The 23,049-nt window shown below is 36.6% G+C and overlaps 1 protein-coding gene across 4 annotated transcripts in view; it reads right to left on the bottom strand.

Moving 5' to 3' along the window:
* The window catches only part of LOC107585594 (thymocyte selection-associated high mobility group box protein TOX-like), a 58,558-nt gene that overhangs the window by 2,364 nt on the left and 33,145 nt on the right, over nt 1–23,049 (bottom strand). For 2 of the 4 annotated variants that reach the window (XM_016272684.1, XM_016272698.1), the window contains 5 exons: nt 17,926–18,174; nt 10,181–10,432; nt 8,728–8,958; nt 5,731–5,811; nt 3,931–4,266 (listed from right to left, as the gene is read on the bottom strand). In XM_016272684.1, the coding sequence (XP_016128170.1) occupies nt 3,931–4,266; nt 5,731–5,811; nt 8,728–8,958; nt 10,181–10,432; nt 17,926–18,174 (1,149 nt within the window). The remainder of the gene's footprint in view (nt 1–3,930; nt 4,267–5,730; nt 5,812–8,727; nt 8,959–10,180; nt 10,433–17,925; nt 18,175–23,049) is intronic. The other 2 variants (XM_016272691.1, XM_016272705.1) reach the window with 1 other exon arrangement.

The following is a 23,049-nucleotide window of genomic DNA, read 5'->3' as shown; positions in this document are numbered from 1 at the left end:
CTTCAGAAACCATTCTAATACACTGATTTTGTGCACAAGAAACATTTCTTATTATTACTAAAGTTTAAAACAGTGCTGTTTAATATTTTTGTGAAATCCATGATTTCATGATACATTTTTAGTTCAGAATTTATTTTTAGGCATTTATTCAATTTTATTCATATGTCATAATCAATTTAATGCATATTTACTGAATTTATATAAAAAAAAAACTTGACCCCAAACTTGTGAACGGTAGAGTAAACTTAAAGGGAGAGGATGATTATCAGTGAATAATGACTCCAATTTGGATCTGTTCACACAAATTGGACTAATTGTATTTATTTTTTTGTCATTTTTGGAACTTGACATATTAAAGCTATAATGGCAAGACCTCTGTCATGAATTCTCGTAGATGTTTACTTTTGAGTTCCATGCAGCAAATGGGTCTGGAATAGCATAATTTTCATTTTTTGGAGAACTGTCCAACTACATAAATATTTTAACAGTGAGCTGTATTAAAGCCTGGCATCAGAATGCTGAACTAGCATTCCTGTTTTTCTTTTTTCTGAGAGAAACCAGAGCAAAGCAGCCCATCCAATCTAATTCCAGCAAACAGCCTACAGGATCTGAAGTGGACATGATGACAGTGTAATGCAAGCAGCCTCAAATGAGCATTAATGAGGAACTGCATTCGGTGGTCGGAGAGACCGGTGGGGGTAGACGAAAAATAAACGAAGCAGATATTCTAATTTGAAGACTTCTTCTCTGTTCTTAGCCTAAGAAAGACTGCATGTGAAAAGGAAGTTAATCTCAGTGGTACACAAGAGAATCTGCCTGAAAGAGCAAGACAGCAGGTGGCTGCGTTTTTTTCCCCCTCCAGAGATTCTACCTATTCATGAATTGTTCCTCAAATTCTTCTCCTTCATTCGATCACAAAGGCTCCATCTGCCCCTTTGTGTCCCTTTCCCCCCCCAACACTGCCCCACCTCCCCCCAGCCCGCCTCGGCTCACCGAAAAAGTTGAACCGCGCGTTTTTGTTTGCTCTCCACAAATATGCAAAAATGAACGAGGATTATTACTCCCCTTTGGATTTAAAAACTCTCCCATAAAGGCAGGCTCTGCGGAACAGGCTTAAGAAGTCCCCAAACGGAGGAGAGAAAAGCCTTAAGTTTAAGCATTCGTACTCTCCTCCAAAAGATTGACACAGCCATACAAGGAGCCCTGTGGTAATCTAAAATTGGACTTCAGACAAATTCACACTATAATCTGCATGAAAATTAGACACTTTTTTTGCCTCACGATGACGATCATCCATGGCAATAGTTAATTTTCCTGCCGAGGAGTGATAAAAAAGAAGCACATGAAATTCAATCAAGTAGTTGCTCTTTTAAATACAACGTTTCCCAGAATTCCCAGCGGGCACAGGAAGAGAAACTTACAACAATAGGCCTTTCACATTCAGATGTGAATGGCAAACTTTTTTTTGCCGCAACAATTTGAGTTGGAAATATGTTTTCCGCTTTCGTCCTTGATGGAATCTATACGTTGCCATGTATTTCCTTACCAAACAACACAATTCAAACACAAACAGCTCGTCACTCAACGCCGGCCCGGCGCAAACCGCTGTCACTGGATAGCGTGTCACCTGTTCTTCTGACCACATGATTCATCTCTTTTTATGAAGCTAATCCCTGTTTACCCCAAGACAATGTGATTCTCCGCCCTCTCCTTCTCTCCAGCACCAGTCAGTCCTGCCTCCCAGCTGATGCTCATCTCTTAAAGAGCTTCCAGACACAAGGGTGCTATTCATTAGGACCTCATTACAACCTCATCTCAATCCCACTGAAGTTCCAGCGCAACTCAAGGCTATTAAGACATGAAACGGATCAACACGGAACTCACCGCGAGTGCTTATGGAGACTTGGGCTTCAAACCTCTCCTTAACCACCTCTGCTTGAGATCTCTATTAGAGGATCGAGGGTTTAATTAGCACCAATGCTAATAATGAGGCTGCGTGTCAACGTGGGGCTGCAGTCGAAACACCCTCTTCCTCCTCACACATAAAGAGGTCTTCTTCTCTTGAATTAGATTTTTTGGGGGTTTGTGTGAGAACGGGTAGAGCCTTTATTTGCTTTCTCTGCTTTGCTGTTGTCTACGTCCTCCAAAACCAGCCTTCTCCTCCTATACACTTTAGCGGAGAACTAATTTCATTTCCTTCGGCCCGGTCTAAAAACTGTTTTCATCAGATAGCTGAGGCGTTTTGCCTTCCACACTGATGTATTCATCAATTTCAATGTGACTTTTTTTGTGCAACCTTAAGTCACATCCAAATCCTAATGCATCTGTTTATTACAGAGAGAAAATTGAAAATCTGTCTGTGTGATACGCTGGGATTTTTTTTGCACAGTGTGGACATAAAACAAGCTGGCAGATATTAATGGTTCCTCTCTTGACCTCATTCGCCGGCGCGAGAGATAGGCTGAGGGGGTCGGAAATGATGAAAAATGAAACGGTGCTGCATCTGCTGCATAAACAGCACTTCCTCCACTCTCACATTCATACACACACATATACGCTTCGCTATCTGCTCCACAATAATGTATAATGGAAATTGGAGAAGAATCAGACAAGGCGGGTTCTCCAAGAGGTTTATGGAAAATAGATTCCCCTCCAAGGGAATGAGCAGATCCTTTAATTGGCCTGGCTTGGTGTCTGTCTTTCCTCTTTTTGGTCTTGCTCTAATAACAGTGAAAAGGCTGCTAATGGCTTTCTTGATTAAAGTCAACATTAAATCGAGTTCACAACCTATTTTACTTCCGGAATGTGATATATTTCACATTACACGAAGAAGAAAAATATAGGGCTTGATGCTATCCATTGGGAATTGATTGGATGGTGAAAAGTGCTCTCTATATAAGTGGTCTTTGGTTGGGGTCAGTCGTTCACATGAAGTGCAAGAGAGTATATTATACAATTAAATTTAGCCCAATTTAGATTAATTAAATGAAAAGAATTCAATTTCATGCTGATTTTAAGTTTGTTTGAAAGCATGAATTTCTATATTTATTTATGTGGATGGTGGGGACTAGTGATATGGCACCAAATATTTTATATACTGTATGTACAGTCATAAAAAGTTAAATGAATATATTACAAAAATATATTTTTGGTGCCATGGAATAAATATAAACTGTCCCCAAACTTCTGAAATTTATGTTTATGCTCACCCAGGCTGCACTTATTTGATCAATAATACAGTAAAAACAGTAATATTGTGAAATATTGTTACAATTTAAAATCATTGTTTCCTATTTTACAATTTTACAGTAAAACAGCAATATTGTGAAATTACAATTTAAAATAATTGTTTCCTATTTAACAATTTTACAGTAAAACAGTAATATTGTGAAATTATTACAATTTAAAATAATTGTTTGCTATTTTACAATTTTACAATAAAACAGTAATATTGTGAAATTACAGTTTAAAATAATTGTTTCCTATTTTACAATGTAATTTATTTAGCTGAATTTTCAGCTGTGATTACTTCAGTCTTTAGTGTCACGTGATGCTTCAGTAATCATTGTAATATGCTGATTTGCTGCTCAACAAACATTTTTTATTATTAATGTTAAAACAGTTGTCCTGCATAATATTTTTGTGGAAGCAGCGCTACTTTTTTCTTTGATGACTAGAAAGTTCAAAAGAACAACATTTATTTAAAATAGAAATCCTTTGCAACATTATAAATGTCTTTACTGTCACTTTTGAACAATTTATTGCATCTTTGCTGAAAAAAATATGAATTTCTTAAATTTTTTTTCTTTCTTTTGAATAGAATAGCATATAGGAACTTATTTTAAATATACATGTTGACTCAAAATTCAAAAGTATCTAAAAAGCATAAAGTGCATTGTTCATTGTTGAAATAAGTAATAGATGTCTCACCTGGGCCATGGATGGGGAGTGCAGGGGGTGGCTGCTCAGCTGCTGTTGTTGCTGGTGGAGACTGAGGTGCTGGTGTAAGGGGGGGCTGATCTGCAGTGGAGGGGGGGACGAGCCCGCCATGCTGCCCATGCTCATTGCTCCGGGCCGGGATGCACCGCCTCGGGCTAGGCCTGGCTGCATCGGGGGCAGGTGGGGACTGAGTCCTGGCTGCTGGTGGTACGGAGGAGCCATGTAGAGACCTGGGTGAGACTGGCCTGCCACGGAGAAAACTGGTGGCTTGGGTCCGAGCATCTGAGAGGCCTGTGATGCCTTCACATCGCCTGGGTCATTGTAGCTCTAGAGAAAGTTTAGTTGTTGGTTGCATAAATGTTAAACAGGCTTCTTGGGTTAATCATTCTCTGCTTTTAAATGCCTGATGAATGTTGCATGACCTAAATGTTTCTTTTAAATATATGTGTATATACTATTTACTAAACACTAAATATATAGTATATACTAAATGCTAAATATATATGTATGCATAAATTTGATACATTTTAAATGTTTAAATGATTTAAATGTTTATTTAAAAATGTATCAAATCTAGTGCTCGTCCAAAATAAAAGTTTTTGTTTACATAATATGTGTGTGTACTGTGTATATTTATTATGTATATATAAATATAAACACATGCATGTATATATTAAGAAAATATAAAAGAAAAATGTTATGTTTATATAATAAATATATTTTTATACAATATAAATTATATAAATATATACATGTAAATATTTTCAAAATATATACTCTATGTATGTGTATTTATATATACACAATACAGATACACAGTACACACACTGTCAGTTCAGTGAATTACAATTCACAGCAAGCACCTCAGATTTCAAATATGGCCGCCCTGGACTCCATATCCCAGAATACTTGGCAGCGCTCTAAATCACCTGACTTCTGATTACATGCACATGCAAGCAATTGACACTGATTAGACACCCTATATAAAGAGACTCTCAACTCCACGTGCTTTGTGAAGTATCAACTCTTTACCTGGTGTTGTAACTATGCCTTTTGGAAACTTTATGTTCTCCTGGTGTTTTTGGACTACGACCTGTACTTTGGATTATTGCTCTCAGTTTCCTGTTCATCTATTGCCTGACTACTGCCTGCTCTATTTTGGATAATGTCCTTTGGACTATTTGGCTTGCTCTATTCTCAATAAAGAGATCATACCTGCAATTGTGTCTGTCTACTGATCCTTCCCTGACACACACACATATTATGTAAACAAAAAGTTTTAAATTGGATGCGATTAATCACAATTAATCGTTTGATAGCACTAATATATATATATGTATACTTTTTTATAAATGTTATAAATTTTAAATGTTGAAATTATTTAAATATATGTATATTCAAAAATATAAAATATACGTTTTAAATAAATTTTTATTAATGTTTAGATTTAGATGAGATGTATATATAAAATACAAATATATATTTCAATATTGGATTTCTCTGTATATTCCACTCAAATGGTGGAATTTAACTCCACCTTAAATGTTGGTACGCATTATATATATATATATATATAAAATATTGGATTTCTTGCAAACAACGATAGCGTGACATTTTTTTTTTTTTTTCACGCTCTCTTCATAAAATTTCCATTTAGGTGTGTGAGGGGAGTCTATTTATTACTCAAGCTGTCTCAAAAACATCTCTAAACTGCCAAACAGGAACATCTCAAAATGTCCCTTGTCACAGTTTTAAAGCATGTATGTGTATCAATAGCCCAGAGTCATTTACCTGAGACACGAGGCTCGCTCTGTACGCAGCCAGTTGTTTGAGGTACTCCTTCTTTGCGGTTTCAGTTTTTTTCTTGTACGCCTGCCATGACAAAACAAAGAAAGAAAAAAAATATATTAGGAGGCCAAAGCTGTTCTTCATGTTCCTGTGCACAATTATTCTTAGAAATGGGATCTAATGGCAGTCCATTTATGAGCCATAATGCGTAATTGTTGTTGGAGCACTGAAATGGTGCTTGAGTGCAGCCCACTTTATCCATCGCTTGTTCTTCTGCCTTTATGGACTGTCCATATTTCCCCTTTCAGTTGGGGCATATGTGCAATTATTTGCCCATCAATACATCTGTGCTGTTATTACCTCAACCAATAGACCTCTACTAAAAAGACAAGAGCAGAGGAGAGATAGAGAAAGAAAGAAAAAAACAGCAGAGAGACATGATGTTCTTTTATCAGGCAAACATCCTCTCCTGAGTAAAAGTACTTTTAAGTGTTTTCATCAGCTTCACCAGCTGAGTGTTTTACATAGTGAAAAGAGCACAAAATAAACGACTACAAAAAAATAAAAGCTTTGTATGACTGTAGATGCTGTCTGGTGGCTTTGGTGAGAGAAATGGGTACTTTCAGTTGTGCTTATTCTGAAATCAGAAGCAGCTCTCGTAGTCATGTCATTCTTCAAAACCTAAATTCACTCCCTAAAAAACAGTCTAGGTGTTAACATAAGTGCTAATCCTTTTCCTCGTCACGGCTTTCAGTCTTAAAAGGAACCTTAATGAGGGTATTAAACATTTACAAGGGTATTTACTGTACTACATAAGCTCTAATAATACACTTTGATGTACACATTTGTTGTAATGCACAGCAAATAAAAAGTAATTGTTATTTGACTGCATGATCTAATGTGTACCTCAAAAGTACTCAAACTGCTTGTGTCATTCCATGTTTTTTTTGTTTTTTGCCCATACAGTTCCAATGTTGTTTTAGACTCCAATGACAAAAACAGCTGACATGTTCTTCAAAATGTAATTTTGGGATAAACTGCATTTTTTTGTATCTTTTTTAAAAATGTTTGGTTACACTTTATTTTAAGGTGTCCTTGTTACAGTTATAATTATACATACATACATACATTTAAGTGCTGTATGTAACGGGTTCCCACGCATTTTTCCCAATAATTTTCCATGACGTTTGCAGTTGTTTGTGATCACTGGACAACTATTTCTATAAAGGCTGCAGCTGCAAAGAACAATTTCTAGACAATGAAATATTCATTTTTAATATACAGCATCTATATGGCATTGTAATTATTACATACGGTTACAGATCTGTTTACTTTAAAGGGCAATCAGATATTTCTAACCAATTAGGGGAATTTGAATTGCATGTAGAAATACCATAAAATGCACATTTTACAAGTAATTTTATTATAGAAAACGGTCATTTTTGCATTAAAAATGACAAGATAAATATCTTGCATTTTTTGTATCAGTTTTTTTAAATGTTTGGTTACACTTTATTTTAAGGTGTTCTTGTTACAGTTATAATTATACACTTAAGTACTGAGTAATATTAATTAACTGAATGAATTTACTATATGATTAGGGTTAGGATTAGGGTTACTTGGATGTAATTGTGCATAATTTATTGTTATTATAATAGTATGTAGGCTACATGTTTTAAGTACTATGAGAGGAACTATTAATTTAAAATAGTCTTAAGTACTTTGAAAATAAACGTTGGGGAGTAACTAGTTACATGTAACAGAAATACGTAATTTAATTACAAAATAAATGCAACTGGAAAAAAATGTGTAATTAAATTACAGTTACTTATGAAAAGGTTAAAAATTACAAAGGGAATCATTTTCACACACAAACAGATTTGATTGTTTTCTTTTTCCAAAATTGCACTGACTGCTCTAAAATAATAGGACACATGCTTATTTGATAATATTTTATTTCCTATTTGGGTTTTATTTATGCTTTATTTTTTAAGATTAACAGCTTTTTTTCCCCCCAAAAGAATTATTAGAAGCCAGTGTTTACTGTCATAACTATGTAAAGATTTGATTTCAAAAACATTTGCATAGCTATTAAACTATATCTTATTATTAAATCTGTATTTAACCACAGAACAATCTCAAAATAAAAACAGGTGCTAAAGTCTGATTTAGTGGTGGCTGTGCTTTAAAATTAAATGATTATAATCTTAATTCAACTGAAAAAGGATTTTGAAAATCTGACAGTAATTAGTGTTTAGAACTACTGCAAGGTTAACCCTCCCTGCTTTAAATGTTTAAAAATGATTAACATTTGAAAACATTAGTTCAAAATGTAGAAACGTAATCAAATGTAATCAGTTACATTACTTGAATAAAGTAACTGAAATAGTTACATTACTTATTACATTTTAAATAGGGTAACTTGTAATCTGTAACCTGTTAAATTTCCAAAGTAACCTTTCCAACCCTTTTAAACCTGTTCAGAATGCAATAAAATTAACAAAATGCTGTTGCTTACAACATTACAGACTGTATTCATGTCAAATGTGTACCGAAACTTGATAAAGCGATTAGCAGACCCCACAAAACCTTTGTTTGTTACGTTCCAATAAAAAAAAAATTCTCACATATTGCACTGTTTTCACACCTGACTTTAAGACTTCCCCTACCATGCACAACCACGCTGATGTTAGACCACAGCACCACTGCGGAGACAATGTTATTCTCTTATTGCACAAGGGGAAATCAACAAATGTTCTGACCAACATGTGCGTCATCGCATCTGCTGTCATAACAAATCGTTATGTGGATATACCATTGCATATACTGTAGATAATACCTTAGATAATAAACAAAACATGTGCTGTGTGTATAGAAACACACAGTAATCTAATTCCTCATGCATTACCTCAGTCTTTATGAGTCAGCCACAAGATCGCAGTAAGATAAAGGAACTTTTCACGTTTGTACGAGCAAGGTTTACTAAAGAGAAAAAGTCACCTGTTTCTGTTCCTCGCCCAGGCCGTCCCACATGGAAGCCACTATTTTAGAAACCTCCCCAAATGTGGCATTAGGGTTTTGGCCTTTGATAGCTGCCTGCGTGTCTCTGAAGAACAGGGCGTAGGCTGACACTGGCTTCTGAGGCTCGTTGGGGTCTTTCTTCTTCTTCTTCTTGGGGGTTTTGGGCTTCTTGGCCATGTCTGTGGCTGCTCTCTTCTCTGCCCCACTGATCTGAAAAGAGAGGGGCTCATTATATTAAACAATAGATATCCAATTAGATTAAGCCATAATAACAGCTTTATGAATGAATCAGCTTCCTAAAGCTAGTTAGTGAGCCTTGTCTCCAAAGCCTGGAGCTACTTTTTAAATTTTAATGACTATCGTGCATTATTTCTACTGTATGTAATGGGTTCCCACGCATTTTTCCCCAAAATTTTCCATGACGTTTGCAGTTGTTTGTGATCACCGGATAACAATTTCTATAAAGACTGCAGCTGCAAAGAACAATTTTTAGACAATATAATATACAGCATCTATATGGCATTGTGATTATTACATACGGTTACAGATCTATTTATTTTAAAGGGCAAACAGATATTTCTAACCAATTAGGGGAATTTGAAATGCATGTAGAAATACCATAAAATGCACATTTTATAAGTAATTTTAGTATAGAAAACAGTCATTTTTGCATTAAAAATGACAAGATAAATATTTTATTATAGATATATTTAAACTATTATATGTGTCATTCTAATATCTAAAATATCTAAATATTTATAAGCCTTAAAATAAAACAAAACTTAAGTTTCCTTAAAATAACATAAAATTTGTTTCCAAGTTCAGTGTGAAAAAATATTTTTAAGGTGCATGTGTGTTGAGTTACACTTTACCTCTGTAACTGTTAAATTATCTAAAAAGACAATTAATTTAATTACTTGTATGACAATTAGTCACCAGCCTAAAGCTTAATAATCATAACCGCGCTAACTCTAAAAAATTCCATGACATTTTAATTTAAGTGACTGAAATGTCAGACTGTGACGCTTTATATAAACACGAATAGCTCATAACATGTATGTTTACAGCTCTTGACGTTTTAATGCTGAACCATGTCTTCTGTGTTACGCAAAAATATCTTAGCAGAGCATATAAACGACCACACTTTCCAGAGGATCAGTACTGATGTGAGTTTTGGAGAAAATGTTCTGTATTTTGGCTGTGAAGAACAGACTTGAGGCAGATCAGTGTCTTAGCAAATCTATGTTTAAGGAAACATGGCAGTACAACTTGCTAAAAGGTCAGCAGTGACTCATTCCTTTTAATACACTCTATTTTGCCACAGTGCATAAAACAGTCTATGTGACCGTGTGTGTGTGAGGAAGATAAGCTTTTATATTCATGAGATCACAGAATGGGTAAAACACACACACACTCTCTCTCTCTCTCTCACCTTGGCAGCATCATCTGCATCGTCCTCATGCACGGAGCTGGAGGGGGAGGGTGTGGCTGACTTGCTCTCTGGTGGAGATGGGGATCCATGGGTGCCATTGTTGTTATTGAGACCCAGCTGAGTATTGAGTTGCGATTGGTTGATAGTGGTCAGCTGACCTTGAGGAACCATGCCAGGTTGGACCCTGGGTCTGAGCGTGTCCACCTGAGGATGGCCGCCATAACGTGAGTCTGAGTTGACCATTTGCTGCATCTGGAAGATTAAAATAAAACTTCATTTAAAACCAAAATACCTAGATTTCCAAATGCATTTTTCAAATAAATGGAACCATTTTCAATCAATGGCTCTGTTGGTTGCAAGTTAAAGGAACGAAAGTTTGAAGCATAATGTTGTAGCAAACTCAACTTGACTATTGTTTTATTTAAAAGCAAACAAACAAAAACGGAAGTTACAATAAAGCACTAATAATGGAAGGGAATGAGGCCACTTTTTTAAAATCAGAAATGTGAAGCTTAAAATTTCAATTCATATAATATTATAAAGATCATATAATATTATAAATATATATATATATATATAGAGAGAGAGAGAGAGATCAAAATCACTTACATTAATTTTTCTGTTAAAACTGCATTGTTTGAGGTGTAAATCTGTTTAAATCATAATTATCATTTTAAGGTTTTAGGGTTTAAAACTATAACTTTTCATTGAAAGGTTAGTGAATTGTGATTTCTTCACATTAAGATCATGTTGTTTATTCCTTTTGCCTGTGACAATGAAACGTTGAATATTTTTCAATATATGCGAATTGGCCCCATTCACCTCCATAGGTTTTTTCTTTTTGTGGTACTCAACACTATGCCACAAAAGATGTTACATACCCGTTACATACAGAAGCTTAGCTTGTACTGAATCTGAAATATTCAGTCACACTTTATTTTAAGGTGCAATTATCGCTATTAACAAACCATCACTACGACTTTTGCCTCAATAAACTCCTAATATGGTGCCGTTATTAATAGCTTGTAAGGTAGTTGTTAAGTTTAGGTATTGGGTATGATTACAGATGTAGAATATGGGCATGCAGAATATGTGCTTTGTAAGTACTAATAAACAACCAATATGTTAATACTATGCATGCTAATAAGCAACTAATTAATAGTGAGAATTGGTCCCTATGCTAAAGTGTTACCAAATATTCATTTAAAAAGTAAAATGTACTAATCTTATTAAAACTAACCTTGGCTAAACAATAGAAATCCCTTGAAAGGTCTACATATACATACGAGCATAATCCCAGTGTTAACTAGCACTAATATCTCCATCCATACCTTATGACAGGTTTGGGTTTTTTCTATCCTACTGCTGCGAATGCTAGTTTGTAGCAGGGTGTAGAAACATTGCTTTTGTACACTGAATCTGGGGGATAAATCACTTCCGACAAGGACAAGCCCTGTAGCTGTAGTCAGTCACCTGATACTGTCTGAAGCAACAGGTGACCTGAAATGTACCCCACGCCCACCATTGTATGCAACACAATGCCCCCGACAGGTGGAGCTTTGGGGTTAGAGGCCATGGGCATTTCTCTGAAGGACAGGTGACTCTGTGTCTTCCTCCCCACATAAACACTTCAGACACACTGGACCCTCATTACTCAAAACATACTGAAATTGCTTTCTAACATCTCTTATTTGGAAGAGAGCCTGTGAGAGCACTGAATAATGCTAATGCAAATATTTCACATATTTCATACTGTCAGAAGCTGACAGTCACACAGGGAAAAGTAGTGTACAATAATGTTGTGCCATCCACACAGTATGTAATGCATTTTTGAGTGGTGCTGTGATACTCGGATGTTCTGAATGATTACCAGGGTTTTTATAATTTTTTCATTTAAATTAAGTGATAAATATATTTTAAATTTAAAGTTTAGTTTTAAAAACAACAATAAGCCAACAATAAGACTTTCATGTGTTTAACTTGATTAATTAATTCCATACATGAAAGTGTTTATGTCGTGTCATGGAACATCGGAAAGACTATTAATTTACGAGAATTCGGCATGTATCTGAAAGCAGTTGATTGGACGGATTAACATTACACAGCAATATGGAGGAAATTCTTCAATCCGTGCGGTTTTAGCGGTTAACTGACTAATCATAAACTGACACGGGTGAAAATGTCAAGTTCACATGAAATGGCTGGAAAAAAGATCGCAGTGGAAAACTGTTCAGCTTTTCAGGGGGTTTAACCATTACAATGTTAATGGATAGGAGAAAGTTTCATTTTTCAGCGAAATGTGTTCACCTTCATTAATACGCTCTGTGTTTTCAGTATTATACCCTTCCCACTCGATTTCTTGTGAAACATCTGTATTTTCTTGGGGGGACTTTTTCTGCTATTTAACAGACAATACCCACCCTGTGTGGGTAATTAGACAATGTGGTCAGTTTTGGGTAGAAAACACATTTCAACTTAAAACCACGCATGCTGATAAAGGTCACTTTCTATTTCTTGGTAAAACAAAACCTAGAGGCAGGACAAGCTCTCTGGCAGTAACTAAGAGTGAAATCAAAGACAGATTGTTTAATCATATCGCAATAACTAGCGAAATTTCCCAAGTTTACAGCGAGCGGATGCAAAATGGCTGCTGAAAAAAACCTCGAATCGCGTTTGTCAGAGCGAGGTTGTGATGGTATTTATCATCTGAGCTCACCATTAATCTCCACTACACAGAGGACAAAGGCTTGCCAGGGATGAATAGAGGTCACGTGACGAGGTCACAGACAAAAGCCCTAAAGGTTGCCTGTTCTGCAATTTTTAAGTTTTAAATAACAAATGGCTGCCTGGGCTGGCTGTTTTTTCATCAGATCCACTGACCCGTGCTGCAAAGGAGGTCATACTAATTTGATATCAATTTCCTTTAAATCACAGGGCAAATTGTAATCACACGTACAGTAGAAACTAGCGAAATTTCCCAAGTTTACAGCGAGCGGATGCAAAATGGCTGCTGAAAAAAACCTCGAATCGCGTTTGTCAGAGCGAGGTTGTGATGGTATTTATCATCTGAGCTCACCATTAATCTCCACTACACAGAGGACAAAGGCTTGCCAGGGATGAATAGAGGTCACGTGACGAGGTCACAGACAAAAGCCCTAAAGGTTGCCTGTTCTGCAATTTTTAAGTTTTAAATAACAAATGGCTGCCTGGGCTGGCTGTTTTTTCATCAGATCCACTGACCCGTGCTGCAAAGGAGGTCATACTCATTTGATATCAATTTCCTTTAAATCACAGGGCAAATTGTAATCACACGTACAGTAGGAGACTATTTGCATGCTTATCTTCCTATAATGCGCGACAGAGACGCATGAAAGGGACGAGAGAACCCCAGCTTTCCATAGAGTCCAATGACATTTTAAAGGGAGGAAAATAATGTCTACTTTACTCTGGCTGTCACTTCAGGGGCACTTTCATGTCCTTCTGTTTCCATTAAAAAGGTATAAATAGCTTAAGTGCTGAACTAGATCAGAGCCAATTGTTTGCTCAGGGTAATAAAACCACAGCCCAATGATAAGGACTTTTTCAGGCAGAGTAATGAGGGTGTATTTCACGTCCTTGCGTTACTGTAGATCTTTATAAGCTAAAAGACACGCTGGCTTTTTGTTTACCCTTTTGATCATTTGAAATATATCGGCATAATCTTAGCTATTAATTTCTTTTGCTCTCGAGTTAATCCGCTTCAAAATCGCTGATATTTTATTTATTTTTTGGCAATAATAGCTTGTCACTGTCTACACGAAGGAAAACACTCAATATTTATGACATGCAGGAGTACATATGAGAAGTGAGGTAATTTGGAGTATAAAAGCTTAAAGCCGTATTACACCATCTGTCATTTAGACATGCCAGAGTTTAATTGCTCTAGCTCCAATTTTACACGAGCACACGCAAATACCTGTCTCTTATTAAACTTCACTGTAAATGATCTATGCGAAAGCAGCCTAATAGAAGTGGCTTGTCACGCTGCACTTTCAAGGTCTCAAATGTGCCCGTTTTGCAGCGCACAGCAAAGTGCTGCAAACTGTAGGCTTTGCTGCAAATTTACAATAAATGGAGATTTATGTCCATTACTGTTCCTTTTTTTTTTATTTAGGCCACCGCTGGATGAGGATTTAGTGGCTTTTGCGCTGATGATGGACAATCTCGCTGCTTTTTGCCGCTCACGCCCTCTCTCTCCTCCGCTGTCAGCTCTGTTTAGATTTGCACATTTTACACACATCAACTTGTGCTTATTTAAGCGGACATGTGGCTTTCTGGAAAGCAAACCTTACCTGAGCGTTTCCAATAAATTCGTCGCGTTTTATGCGAATCCCCGAGCTCATCAGAACGGCCCGATGAGATCTCATCTCCCACGTTATACGTTTAAAAAGCAGCCTTCCCCGTTTCTCAGAACTAGGGGATCCATTTAGCCATTCTGCGGCATTTACTTTCATTCTTTTTAATGGAACAAGCAGGGACGGTGAAACCTTATGAGATAATTTTCCTTTAATCTAATACTTTTTAAGGTGAAGCACATTTCACTCAACTATCTCTGCTGGCTAAACAATGCAAGCTCTGAGACCTATAAAATGAATGCAAAATGTAAGAGGCACATAAATGCACTCTCTGTTCCACCAGAGAAGGCAGCTCCAACAGGCTAATGCAGAGAGAAAATTAATTCCATCAGCTAGCTCTTTCATTCTCCACTGCAGCTACAAGCTCTCTGTCCCGTTGCCTGGCAACCATAATTCATAGCCGCTCTAAATGGATGTTCTCCAAGCACTGAGAACATTAAGGTGAAAAGAACAAATGCCTTTGTGAATCTCAATATCTTTCAGTGTGCATGTCACTCTGTGCGTGTTTTTTTAGCCACCCATGTGTATGTTATTCTTTAAAAATCTTTTTGATGGAAGTTTAAGAGGGGCACTACGAAGGTAAATTTTCCCAAAAGAGCAACAAAAAAAAATTCGAAAATATTGTTCATACCATTACGACTGTCGTTGTACGACTGCCTTCGTGCGCTCATTTCCGATAAAAAGATAAATCATATGTGCTTGTATAATTGAACAAAGGTCAAGATAAAAAAGGTTATTATTAACAGGGTTTATCACACACAAAAATAACGCTCAATATTTAGGTTTGTCCCCAAACATGGAGCATGTGGAAAACAATAGGTGAGAGATGAAGAGGAGAAGTTTCAGTTTGACTCGAGCGTCAGATTATTCATCTTCAACCACAGTTGCACAGCTCACCAGCACTTCATGTGTGTCATAATCACATTATGAGGTTTCTTGCACTTGACCAAAAATGTAAGGTTTGGGTTTCATTTCTCCAGAAGTAGCAGCGATTTGTAGATATTTGTGATCAATATCGACATTTTATAAAGATAAGAGAAGGATAAAGTAACAAATTAAATTACTAAGTAAAAAAAACAAGTTAGCAAGCCAAATTAAATCATTTTGATGTGTAATATATCGATTTATATATATCGATTAATTTAAAAATTTAAAATTAAAATTAAAATGAGAACCAGACTGAAAAACTATACTGTTATACTGTATATATATATATATATATATATATATATATATATATATATATATATATATATATATATATATACACATCACACAGCATTTTGTAACTATATATACTGTGTATGTAATACGTACTAATACAATGTGTGTGTGTGTTTTTTTAAAGATTCAGTTGTAACATTTTTTTTTTCAGTTTTACTTAACCTTATTCTTCTTATTATTCTAAGTTTCAAAAGTTTTTAAAATGTATCTACAATTTCTGAATGTACTGTACAACTATCTAGTACAGCTATGGCAAGGAGGAGTGCCTTGATGCTAAATTATATTTAATTAACTTAATCCAATGGGGAATTTGGCATTGTTTCACTTGTGCGTTAAATCACATTAGCTCTCATTTGCTGGGTGCTATCTCAATCATTCTATATGCCGCTCCAACCTCTTATAATCTCTGTTGCGGTGTTTCATTTGTGTCAAATAAATCATTGTTTGGGTACTGAAACGACTTTGGTGTTGCATAATTCTGTCATGCAAAATGCATTAGTGACATCTCAAAGGAGAGCATGTGCATCTTACAATGAAGTTTCCTCCACATAGAAAGAAACTGTGTTTTTGGTCATTTTCCATACTAGATTACATGGAAGCACATTTCTGCTTCAGAGTAAAAAATATAAATAAGGTAACTGTCATTTATTTTTCTCTCACACTGTGACTCTTTCACGAATTACACGAATTATCTTTATAAATTACAATGTGATCTATCTCAAAATGTGACTTATCTTTCAACTGCATCTATATTATCTACATACTGTATAATTGCTGTTTTATATCTCACAGTGTGACTTTATAACTCATAAAGCACAGAGGCGGACAAAGTACTCAACTCTATTACTTGAGTGAAAGTACAGATACTGCTGGTCAAATATTACTCCATTACAAGTAAAAGTTGTAAAGACAGATTTTTCCTTAAGTAAAAGTACAGAAGTACTTGCTTTTAAAAGTGCTTAAGTACCAAAAGTAAATTTCCTTTTTTATGTCAATGCACTGTTTTATTGTTGTACATAATACTTGCAATACTTCTGATGCAACTTAGAATACATTACACCTACTAGCTTGTAGTATCTTTGGAATAAAGAGCTTTTAGAATGTTAAAAACCTATGGGGGGAAAAATTAACACCCCTACCCACCCCCACAAAAGCAGGATGGTAGTGATCTCACACAGCTCTGATAGTGTGTGTGCACACATCTATGTGTAACCATTTGTCCACATTTGAACAGAGTGGACAGTGAAATTCTGTAAATACAGAGTGATAATGAAGAAAAAATAATCAAACCTGCTTTAAAACCCAGCAACACAACTGTAGCTGTATAACTTTACAACAGCAACACTCCTTTAACAAAAAAGCAAAACAGCAAGACCTATTTGACATCAATTTATTTATTTTTTTAATGCTGTGTAATCGCTCTCGTGGTACTTTGATGTCACACACAGAACAGTCTATGCAGTGCTGCTTCAAGTCCAACACCTATTGTGTTTTATTAGGAGACGCACAACAGTTCTTCTGTGGCTTTATAGGTAATATTTTCACCTACACAATTTAGCAAAATCAGACAATGTGTCTAATATATACCACAATATTAGCTTCTTATTACTGAATTGTTGTAAATAAATATCACGTTTGCAACTGGGCAGTGTTCAAAAAATGCTGGGAAATCACTTCATGTAGCCCCAAGAGTGATTACTGATAAACTGTCTGGAAAAAAAGTGTCACGTTTTAGAGAAGAAAAAAATCACCCACTGACTTTCAAAGCTGCTACATAGTAATGACTTTCTACTTCGAGGACCTTGATAGAAATGTAGTGGAGTGAAAAGTACAATATTTGTCTTTCAAAAGTAGTGAAGTTAAAGTCATGAGTTCCCAGAAAAAATAATACTCAAGTAAAGTACCGATAATCAAAAAGTGTACTTAAGTACAATACTCAAGTTAATGTACTTAGTTACTGTCCGCCTCTGATAAAGCGACTATATGTCACAATATGATTTTTAACTCGCACAATTGCAACTTTATTTCTCATAATTGTGACTTTATATCTCACACTTATTTTAAACTTTATCCCATAATTAGAGTAGTTGGAAACGGGCTTCCATCAGCCTCAGCGCCAGTACTCACCACTGAGAGGGAGTTGGTGAGCAGGCCACCGTCTTGACCCAACATGTTGGGGACCGACATGCCCGGCAGGTCCATTCCTTGCAGGTGAAAGGGGTGCAGTCCGTTCTGGGAGACAGGGGGGCACAGGTGATGGTACGTTCCGGACTCAGACTCGGGCAAGTGTGCCAGCATGTGTTCGGGGAGGGTGGGGGGTGTGATGGGCGGGATGTTATAGTCTTCGTCCCCAAGACTGGGCACTGGGTAGGACTGCTGGGAAGAACAGAGACAGAGAGGTTACGTGACCAGTCAGAACACAGATTACATAAGTGTGGCTGCATGACAAAACCACCGTTTTTCAAAAGATGATTCATTTATGACTGACTAGCCATTAGTGATGATGAATACGATGCATTTTTCTCATCTATTATCATTTATTCAGAGGTAAATACAATAGAATCTAATACAAATGGTATCACATCAGAAAAAAAAGCACATTTCAACTTTAAAATGAACAGCGAGTGAATAGATGGTGAAATGCAATGAGCATTCTTGTCAGAGTGTCTCCAAAGGCAGCATGAAATGGCTTTCCAAACAGTTAGTCTGAAATACTGCACAATGGGGGGTGAACCGTAGGCTAGTACAAGGACAGACTGTCCATTTGATACTTATAAATAAGAGAATGAAATGGGTTACGGCACGACCAGAAAAATCTTGTTGAAAACCAACATTCTTTGATGTTCTATATTCTGCCACCGAAGCGATCCAGCAATGGCGATGATTCACGCTGTATCAATCAATAACAGAAAAAAGACTAATCACAACTATATACACAGCAAATGAAATGCTTAATAAAGTACATCAAAGTGCGCTGCACATTACAGTGATTCATTCCTACTATTTGAGCCTTTGAGGAAGTAAAATTATATGCAAATGGTCAATCAATCTCATTAGACTATAACAAAAGGCTGCTTTTATGAGGCTGAACAGTGACTTGGCTGTGAAGTTTGCTTTGGCTGCTTTAAAACAGGCCGTCCTGCGCTCTGCCTCCTCCAGCCCCTGTCAGTTTAGACTGTGATGAAAAAGATGTAAAGCAGATAAGGAGATGAAAGGCTGTACAAATCCAAGCAAAATCATAAATTATTCTGTAAACACTCCCTTGGAGTAAACTACTGTAGAAAAATATATACAGTTATCAGAAGGCAGAGAGTTTATTATCTGTGCACGTCGTGCCGAACGCTTCACGAAACGCTAAGCGCAAATGCGCCTCAGCCTCTGATTCGACTCGAACACTCCCTCTCTTTTTTACCTTCAAAGAGGCTCCTCTTTTCTGCTGCTTTATTATCTCTAATACATAGCTTTTATTTGCAGCAAACTAAATGAACCTGTCAGACAGCCAACTACAGGCAATTAGGTATGAAATTGGTTCCAAATTCAAACTCAACTCAAATAACGGTCCAACTGTTACTTTTAAGGATTGCAATAATCGTTTTAATGAGCTTCCTACTTCTGCCTCTAAAAGCCAATGTATCGTGCTCATTTGCATATTTGATTGTGTTGAGCCTCACAGATGTCTGCGTTTGTTTGCGGGAAATATGCTGGCATAATTCATACAGTAAGGCCCTTAGAGGAATGATTTTACTGCCAAATAAAAAAAATAAATCACATAAAACAAAACAAGGCTTACATTGCTGTTGATACATGCAAGTAATGTACTTCTTGTCGAAGAAAAGGAAATTATTATATTCAGGTGAGAGTTAGACAAATAAATAAGAGCAGGAACCGATGGCCGTTTTGAGGTGCAATTATGTTTGTGTGTTCTTCTAACGCTTATATACGTGATGTTTCTTAGTATCCTGTCTTTCTTTTTTTGCACTTTCCTTTTTTTGTGACACTGAGATGCGTAAACAGGCAGCCAAGAAAGAGAACACAGGAAATAAATAACCCTGTGCTGTGGTGTGGTGTGTGGCTCTGAAAAAAAGTGAAATGCACGAAAATTAAGAGCATTGCAAACATTTCCTACATCTGTGTGTTTTCGTCGTGAAAAAGAGAAGACTTTAGATGAGGCTGTGGATACAAACATATCAAAACATGGTGTCATCTGATCTGATCTTCTAGAAACTGCAAAAACGTTCCAGCTAATCTGAATAAATACATTTTCTGAAGGGATATATGTGCTATGAGTCAGACTCTAAAATTATACATATTAAAAAAAGAAATGTTTAAACTGGAGTCATGCCATTGGTAATCAAAATATTTTTGCATCATCTTATGAAACTAAATAAAAACCTCCAGGGTCAGAAAGTTCTGATCTGAATCACATAATATGAAATGAAGTAAATGAACTTTTTATATACAGAGTCAGGGCTGTGGGAAATTACCCACACAATATCTGTACATTCAGTTCAGTGTTTACTATTCATAATCCAGTTACATTCAGATCGCTATGTGTAATTTTAACATAATTTAGGTGTGCGGTTTTCCTCTAAAAGCCTAGCTTTTCATTTGACAATAAACGAAACATCGAAGAAAAAAACTACAATTTCTCTGTAAATCAGGACTCTGGATGACACATAGTTTCCCAACAACCCTCATTCGCATTGCACGCAAAGGAGGGGAAGGGGAAAAAAAACGACAAGTTTTGAGATCCATCACGCGCAAGTCCTTGCCCATTTCATGTGACATCATTTCGACTGGACAACAAATCTCTCAGGGAGGTGATTGCCTGTCAAATAGCACAAGGGTAATGGGACTGGTGGGAGATGAATGGCAAATGAGCAGGAGAGTCATTTAAATCTACTATCAATTACTGATGATGGTCATGATGGCTGTATGGAATCATTGTCTATGGGCGACTTCACAGTCAGCAGTCAATCAAAGCTTCACAGCGGAGGGGGAGAGAGGAATAAACTGGGGGAATAGTCATGTATCTGATGGGGTTTACACTGACAATAACTTAAAAATGAGAGAGAGAGAGAGAGAGAGAGAGAGAGTGTGGAAAGATATGAGGAGAGCTCTTGTGTTTTGAACATAGTGTAGTGAGTGAGTGGCAGAAATGCTTCACCAGCAGAAATTACGCATTAAATTACTGCAGCCTCACAATGGAGATGTAGATTGTTTATAAGACTTCCATCTTGACAGGCTTGAAATCAGCTCGTCATTATGAAAGAAGTGCACACATGCTGAGATATGAGGTGGATGAGAAAACGTGCATTTCGAGATAAGAGATACGCCCCATCATTATGCCACAAAATGCATTCAAACAAATTTAGGAGATGCTTTCTGATAGAAATACAATTTAGACGAATGAGTGAAACTCAGGCTAGTTGTCACATGGGGAAGATGTCTCTCAGTAACTCTAAAGTTTTAAATCAAATGTGTTTTGATCTCTAGCTGTGGTTTTGTATGAACCTTTTTCAATATTTAATAATCATCTTTTAATAACTAGTAATAAAATACATTTTTAACCATGATAAATGATGAAGAAAATAAAACGTACATACAGACAAATAAATGTATTATTTTTTATTATTAATTATCTTAATAATAATACATTTTTAATTATTTCTATTATTAATAATACATTTATTGAGATTTTATATTCTAAAACTGCATGTAGGGCAAGTCAAATGCATTTAAAACACGTAATTTTTTACAATTATATTACAATTACAACTGCTGAATCGAGGCATTGTTTTGTGCTTCATAATTGTTTCACTGTTCAAATTTTGCTGAAAGCCTATAATTGACGGTGAAATGGCATTTTCGTTGTGACAATTTACCCCATAGTGTGTGACAATATTCAGCACTGGGGCAAAAATGTCAATGCGTGTTAAACGAGATGTGCTTTTTTTTTAAGCATTAGCAGTGCAACTCTTCAAAACGTTTTTTTTCTAGACAACACTTTAAGGTATTTGCCTTTGCAGAAATTGACTTTCAGAAATAAACCTACTCTATTTAAATGATCACTCCAGAGGATTGGCTGTGGATCATTACCCAGAGCTCCATGCGGCACAATGAGCGCTCCAACATGTTGGCATGCCCTTCCACCAATTAAATTGCCAGCAAAAGGAAGCGTAAAAACGGTAACCTGCACCCGCAGATGAGGCGGCTTTTTCATAACGTAATTTTGAATAATGAAGATGTCAGGTTAAATGCTACAGTAGTTAAACTTAATAAGGTACCCTATTTTTTTTCAGCCGGCTTTTCATTTGCAATCTAGGCTGGGATTGTGTAAGAGAGGCAACGAAAGCATTTCAGCCTGTAATGAATACCTCTGGGACCCAGGGGCGGTGATCATTTGAATGCAACATTCTTTGGCCAGGCCCCCAAAACAACCTCGGACCCGCTGAGCTGCCGATTACTGTTGAGAGCTTCTGGATAACTGCAGAAGGGCTTGTCTGTCTTGTGCTAGCATCAAGGTCAAGCATTCTGAAGGAGGTTTTTACTTTGCCTAATGGAGGGGACACGAGGGCGTGTGAAGCCTCGGCTGACCTGAGCCGTCGCATCACACCCGGCGCGTCTTATAAACCGAACGGGATCAAAGTATACTGGCGCGGCCCACAAGTGACCACTCCCTGTCCGGCACGCTGCATCTATGCCTTTGAGCAGCTTAAGGCTCATGCATGCATGAATATGCAATTCATGAATATTTGAATAATGCATATTATGAGATAAACAATGCTAGAAATAGTATTTAAGGTCTGTTGAAATATTTGATAAATATGGTGTATATGAACATGGGTTTGTCTCAAGAGAACTTTTTTTTTTTCTGTATCTGAAATACACAAAAAATAAAAACACATGTAAGAACAGGCCTCTTCAGTCCCAGGAGAGAGCACAAGGTGCATTTTATGCATGTTTAAAATGCACAGCTTTCTCCTGGTCCCACAAGAGCTCTGCAACATCTGGGGGGAGGGGGGTGGGGGATAGATACGAGCACCTCTATATAAACCCACACAGCAATCTGACAACCCCCCTCATCAGAGACTATATACATGTCAAACCATCACGGTGGGCAAATACGTTTCTGTGCAAGAAATAAACAAATAACACATTGTATCTGTGCTGCTCTTATAGTTAGTATAGTAATAATAGCAGATACACTTCCTGTATGCTGCTTTGCATCTTCTATGACACAGATCAGAC

Source organism: Sinocyclocheilus grahami, unplaced genomic scaffold (genome assembly GCF_001515645.1).
Source record: "Sinocyclocheilus grahami isolate Dianchi unplaced genomic scaffold, SAMN03320097.WGS_v1.1 scaffold5.1, whole genome shotgun sequence".
NCBI classification, from domain to species: domain Eukaryota; kingdom Metazoa; phylum Chordata; class Actinopteri; order Cypriniformes; family Cyprinidae; genus Sinocyclocheilus; species Sinocyclocheilus grahami.
The sequence above is the reverse complement of the archived record's forward strand: the minus strand, read 5'-3'. Positions and strand labels throughout refer to the sequence as shown.